This window comes from Osmerus mordax, assembly GCF_038355195.1.
Source record: "Osmerus mordax isolate fOsmMor3 chromosome 6 unlocalized genomic scaffold, fOsmMor3.pri SUPER_6_unloc_5, whole genome shotgun sequence".
In the NCBI taxonomy this organism is placed as follows: domain Eukaryota; kingdom Metazoa; phylum Chordata; class Actinopteri; order Osmeriformes; family Osmeridae; genus Osmerus; species Osmerus mordax.
Window position 1 is genome coordinate 84,067 of NW_027120337.1, and position 5,855 is coordinate 89,921.

At 47.2% G+C, this 5,855-nt stretch overlaps 1 protein-coding gene across 1 annotated transcript; it reads left to right on the forward strand.

Moving 5' to 3' along the window:
* The first annotated feature begins 960 nt into the window (after nucleotides 1-960).
* LOC136938386 (antizyme inhibitor 1-like) lies at nucleotides 961-5,689 on the forward strand. The gene is made up of 10 exons (XM_067231676.1): nucleotides 961-1,118; nucleotides 1,763-1,885; nucleotides 2,674-2,839; nucleotides 3,081-3,254; nucleotides 3,670-3,842; nucleotides 3,996-4,130; nucleotides 4,270-4,351; nucleotides 4,545-4,619; nucleotides 5,007-5,172; nucleotides 5,556-5,689. The coding sequence occupies exons 3-10, from the start codon at nucleotides 2,738-2,740 to the stop codon at nucleotides 5,687-5,689; spliced, it is 1,041 nt and encodes a 346-aa protein (XP_067087777.1). The 5' UTR covers nucleotides 961-1,118; nucleotides 1,763-1,885; nucleotides 2,674-2,737.
* The last annotated feature ends 166 nt before the right edge of the window (nucleotides 5,690-5,855 follow it).

A 5,855-nucleotide genomic window follows, 5' to 3' on the forward strand; every position in this document is an offset into this window, starting at 1 on the left:
ACAATACAAATGGGATTCGAAAAGTAACCTACCCTAACAATAAAAACAGATTAGAAGAATGAAGAGTGTCATGTATTTAGTTGATTACTCAAATTATATAACAATATCAGAGCAATATCATCCCTTGACAAATTAAAACTAATTGCAGACACATTTGTTATAATTGAAATCCAATAGAAATATAAGTTACATGTATTATTGTGTTGATGTGGACTAATCCTTTACCTTGCCCAGAATTGCCCTAATCAGTGTTCTAATTGGAGATTTTGTTCAAGCCTTTGAAGAAAACAAACTTGACTAAAAATTCCTGACTTGATTAAACCCTTCTCCACCAATGGAATGCAGGAAAGAAAATATGCAAATGAATCCCCTCATAATATTTGCTACGTCTTCAGAGGGCTGGGCAACTTTACAAACTCTCGACTAGGGAGGGCAAAGACCAAAGACGATACCAAGTATGTGCTTTAATTTGAGGACACACACAAGCTACTCAAAGTCCAGTGTACTTCTGAGAATGCGATAGTATTTCACGGAGCAGGAAACCAAATACAGTGAAAATTGTCAGACAACTTTCTGAACCTTTGAGGTGCCATGGGAAGAGGAATGAAGACCTAACCAAGGTATTACTTAATCTTTGGTTATGTGGTAATTTTATCTGACAGTTGTAGATCATTCAACAGGGGCCCATTGATAATAAATGTATCTGCGCTTTTCCGAAAGTACATTTTAAATGGTAATTTTTTAAATGTAGAATAAATATAGGCTACTTTTTATGTTAATGTCATGGAACATAGGCTATTTATAGGACGCTGATGTGTCTGTAAAGCGTATTATTAACAAAGATTTGCAATCTTCGTGTTAAGAAATGTGGACTAGGTGCTTTGACAGCTCGAAACCACGCCCATTCTTCTGTCACTTTGTAAACCGCCGTTCTTTTTCCTCGTCCTCTCTGTCCCGACCTCGACAGCTGGCACTGCGTACCACCATAATCTCCTTCAACACCGCGACGGGCATTAAATGGCACTTTTTCTTTCATCTTTTAGTAACCCCATCCCTCTTTAAAAATTCCGCCTAAAAAGAGAAAACGGTCTACCCCCAATTTTGGGTTTTTATCTCACGTAAGTAGCCAATATGTACCGCTACAGTGGCCACACTACAGTAGCTAGCTAACTGTTAGCAATATAGCCTATCAACGTTGGAGCTAGCTAGTCAAACCACTAGCAATACGCACCATATGCAAGGTCGTTGTACTATGTATATACAGTGGTAGGCTACAGTATCGAGTGTAGATGACTTGTAATCGTCTTTTTTAGTCGATGTAGGCGATATATTGTTCTAATGGCAATACTCGAAAGCTATGTTCCACGTAATAATGTATTTTGTAGCTAGCTGATAGTGTATGAATATAGTCATTTAGCCAAATGTGGCTAGCTCGCTGCCTGATTGATATACGTCAGCTTCAATAGCTGTGTTTTGATTGGAAAGGTTTGAGGTCTCGTTTTGAAATCCACATCGTTAATAAAAAGGCTGACGAAATTGCTTGAACACAATAGTAATTAAACCCATTTTCGAAAAATACAATTAAAATGGTGTATAAATGGATAATGTCAAACCATTCGGTTTTAATGACTATTTTGGGCACATATTTTGACTTGACTTATAATAGGATTCTCTGTTGCATTGCCATGTAATGTTTCAATTCATTAATCACCTTTATATTTCAACCTCATCCCTATCATTTTGTCCTCTGTGTTCTGTTCAGGTTTACTATAACTACCCGGAGGGCCTAGGGGCTGCTCTCTACAGGGAGCCCTTCGACTTCAACGCAGAGCCTCCTTGGGATCCCAGCTGATAGTAGGAGAGATCCAGTTCGGGACTCGTCCAGGTGAGGAGAGTTCAGCACATGCTAAGATCACAAACCACACACAACCTTGTTGTGTCTCCTGTAGGGAAGAACAGGTTGCAAGGTAGCTATGAATTAGCTAGAGCTGCTGCCTTGAAGGCAAGACGGGTTCTCCGTGGTGCTTCTGTTAACAGCTGATCAGGGCAGATAATTCCCTCAGACACCCAGTCGCCTGGTCTATTTAGCATCCCCCGACCACATTGTCTGTCCTCGGACCGGCCAGTCCATTGCACATCTGGGCCACTGCTCAGGTCGCTGAGCCAGGCCGGCCCATTGTGTAACATTATCGAGAGCAGAGATCTGTCAGCCAAGCCCATGCTTTGGTCCCCCAGCTAATGCCATCAAAGGAACCCCTTATGGTTCACTGCCAGTGGGATTTATCCTAATTGTCGGGAGTAATTGATGGTAAAGTAAACGAACTCCCTGCCCCAGTGCGAGTGTTTTCACAGTGGCTGTGTCGACGTCCAGAGGTCCCCAACATGTGACGGCTTGTCCTTGCATTCGATTGGCCGACTTCGAGAGATGGCTTTTTTTTTCTTTCTCCTCACAGCGAGTGCGTAGATCCCTGTTTCAGGAGCTCCACGGCTTCACCAGCCCGCTCTGCAGAGTTAACTGCTGTGTTCTGACACTTGCGACTCATACCTTTTTTTTTTTTTCTTTTTTTTTATAGGTTTCACTGTTTTGTAAGGAGAAGCCAAACTCTAGCGGTGGGCCAATGTTTTGCTAACGACCGCAGGAATTTCACGTCTCCTCTGCTCTTCTTTTAACAGTTAGTTGCCCTCTTCAGGCCGGTCACATTCTTTATGACTGTCGGATTTACGGACAACGGTTGAGATGAAAGGACTGGCTGATGACGCGAGCTGCTCTGTGGCCCTACTGGACGGAGCCGTGGCGCTCGGCGACGTGGTCGAAAATCACATCTATGAACAGACTATGGTGAGGCTCTCTCTGCGAAAACTCAACGCTCTGACAACCACCTCTTTACTGACTCATTGTAAAATCATTTCCCTCGAAAGCGCTAGGCTGCACCCAGAATCGAAATGCGGTTAAGTAATGTTTACGTACATACCAGGAAGTTGCCCTGGTAACATGGGAGATAGTAGGTTAGCATGCTTCCCTTCTTCTTTTGGGTGTGGGTTGAAGGTGCGAGTCGAATCATATTGTCTTTCTGCCCCAGGCTGAGAAGAGTATGTTCTTTGTGGCGGACCTGGGTGTGGTGATGAGACAGCATGTTCTCTGGCAGACCCACATGACCCAGATCAGGCCCCACTACACCGTCAGGTGCAACACCAGCCCGGCCGTCATCGAGCTCCTGGCCGCCCTGGGAACCGGCTTTGTCTGTGCCAACAAGGTAGCCGGATGACTCGTCAATCAGAACCACTGCTGCTACCTGTCCCTGTGTCGTTGTTGTGTCCCCCCCCCCCCCCCCCCCCTCTGCACAAGCCTAGCTGGAATATTTCAATTTAGTCTTTTTTTGTTGTTTCAAACTAGGACTACCGAGTATTTACCGGAAGTGCACATTCTCACATCTCACTTTTGGGTTGCCTTGTAGTGCCACGTGTTGTACGCATTTACACCACAGACCCTTGTTGTGAAGTAGCGCCATCTAGTGGAGGTCCCCATTTTACCACTCCTTTGAACCTGCCTTTCCATTAAAACCCCTCTTTTGTAAGGTTAATGGGTAGCGTTTCTTTTTACCTGCAATGGGCTGCATATATATATTTGTGTATCTTTTGTTGTCTAACATCGAGGTCGTGTGTTTGCAGAGTGAACTGGAGCTGGTGCTAGGCTTGGGGGTTCCCTCTGAGGACATCGTCTACAGTGGGGTCTGTAAGCAGCTCTCTCAGATCAAGTACGCAGCCAAGAACGGGATTAACCTGCTGGTGTGTGACAACGAGGCCGAGCTCCGCAAGATCGCACGCTGCCATCCCAGTGCCAAGTAGGTCCCTACCTCACAGAGGCCACGCTTACTGGCCCCACACACACACACACAAATAATACAACTGTACTACGTCAGTGTAAACAATGGTTGTATTTGCAGTTTGAGATAAGAAAGCAAGTGGTTTGAAGTGTGTGTGTGTATGTGTGTCAGGCTGCTGCTCCAGGTGGCGACGGAGGCCTCCAGCCAGGCGGAGGAGCTGGCTGTGACCCCGGGCTCCAGCCTGAAGGAGTGCAGGCACCTGCTGGACAGTGCCAAGGAGCTGGACCTGCAGGTGGTCGGGGCCAGGTGAGGGGGGCCGACACTGAAACAGATGTACTCTTCCGATATTCATTGCGTTAGAGACGCGTCACAGACCCAACGGTAGGGAGGGAGGCAGGCATCCTTTCACCAAAGTTCTCCTACCAACTGTGCTATCCCCGTGCAGGTTCCACATCCCTGCTTCCTGTGACGACCCCGAGGTCTACACCCATGCCATCTCGGACGCCCGCTGTGTCTTTGACATGGGGGTGAGTCAGCTAGATAGCCGCGGCTGAGAAGAGGTGGATTGTGAATGTGTCTTACTTAATGAGTAAACAGTAGGCTACAATGCAACAGTGTGTACTGTACAACTACACTACAATTCTAACAAAAAAATTTCAACCAAAGTGGATCATATTGCTGTCCAAAGTAGAACTCCAACTCACTCCCTCTGTGTTTCAGGAGGATGTTGGCTTCAGTATGAAAGTGCTGGACATTGGAGGGGGGTTCAGTGGCTCAGAGGATCAACTCCAGCAGGTCAGTATGTCTCCGTTCTGCGTTACATAACGCTGAATAGATTACCTCAGAGCTGTTAGCCGCCTCACTGGTCACAGTCCACCAGGCCCATTCAACATCATAACAGCTCCCATAATGCAGTATTACTTGTTATTCCCTTTCGATTGAGTGGAATGTAACCCAGCAATCACACTTGCGTAATCCTAACCCTTCGGGGGCCTCCAGTACTGATGGAAACAAGGTTGGCATCGACCCCCCCGAATATTGTCCTCACCCGCCCACGTTATGTAAAACCCTGGTGCGCGACTGTCAAAACATCCCAGTCGGGTTGTGACCGCCCCAGCAGACATGTGCTGTCGACCCGCGATCCAGGATGGAGATTGTAACCGTGACGCCGTGCCTCCACAGATCGAGAGCGCCGTCCGCCCGCTGATGCAGCTCTACTTCCCCGCCTCCTCCGGCGTGTCCGTGGTGGCGGAGCCCGGCGCGTTCTTCGTCTCCTCGGCCTTCACCCTGGCCGTCAACGTCGTCGCCAAGGAGGTGGTGTCCCGGGACCGCCAGGGCCAGTCACACGGTACATGGGCTCCCTTTAGCGCCGCAGCCTCACCAACATCCAGGAGCCTTACGTCCACATGACAAAGACTCAGCCTTACTAGTAATCTGCTGTCAGTCATGGTTACACCTTGGAGTTAATAAAATGACAGAGGCTTACAATGAGTTACTATAAGTATGAGTTGTGTGACCTGGATTAAATCAACTAGGGCTTGCACAAGCTCATACACAAACAGTATGATGTTCTATGGGGCCTCCCCTTGGCACTAAAGCTGCTATATATATATAGACCACTCTTATCTGTCACTTCATTGAGGTGACCCAGAGGTCACTAAACACAATAGGAGCCCATTAAACTCAAGTGTTCATCCCTCATTCTGCTGTTCCCCATCCGCTTCCCATCAGACGAGCCGTCTGCCAACGATGAACCCGAGTTCCTGTATTACATGAGCGACGGCGTCTACGGCTCCTTCGCCAGCAAGCTCACCGACGCCCTGATCCCGGCGCCCACTGTGCACAAGGTGGGCTTGATCTCTTAGTTTAGGGATAACTTGAGTCAAACCCTGTTGGATTTCCATACCCTAATGGCTTATAACTGATCATATATATATTTTTAATTAAAGGCAAGGTTTTGTCTGGGATTACTCTTGCAGCATGGGTATGACAGCAGGACAGCAAATGTCAGCCCACCCGAAACCCAAGTTA

Coding starts and splice junctions, on each gene's coding strand:
- LOC136938386 (XM_067231676.1), top strand. CDS start 2,738: ATGAAAGGACTGGCTGATGACGCGAGCTGCTCTGTGGCCCTACTGGAC. Junction 3,843..3,995: donor CGCTGCCATCCCAGTGCCAA/GTAGGTCCCTAC, acceptor TATGTGTGTCAG/GCTGCTGCTCCAGGTGGCGA. Junction 4,131..4,269: donor CTGCAGGTGGTCGGGGCCAG/GTGAGGGGGGCC, acceptor ATCCCCGTGCAG/GTTCCACATCCCTGCTTCCT.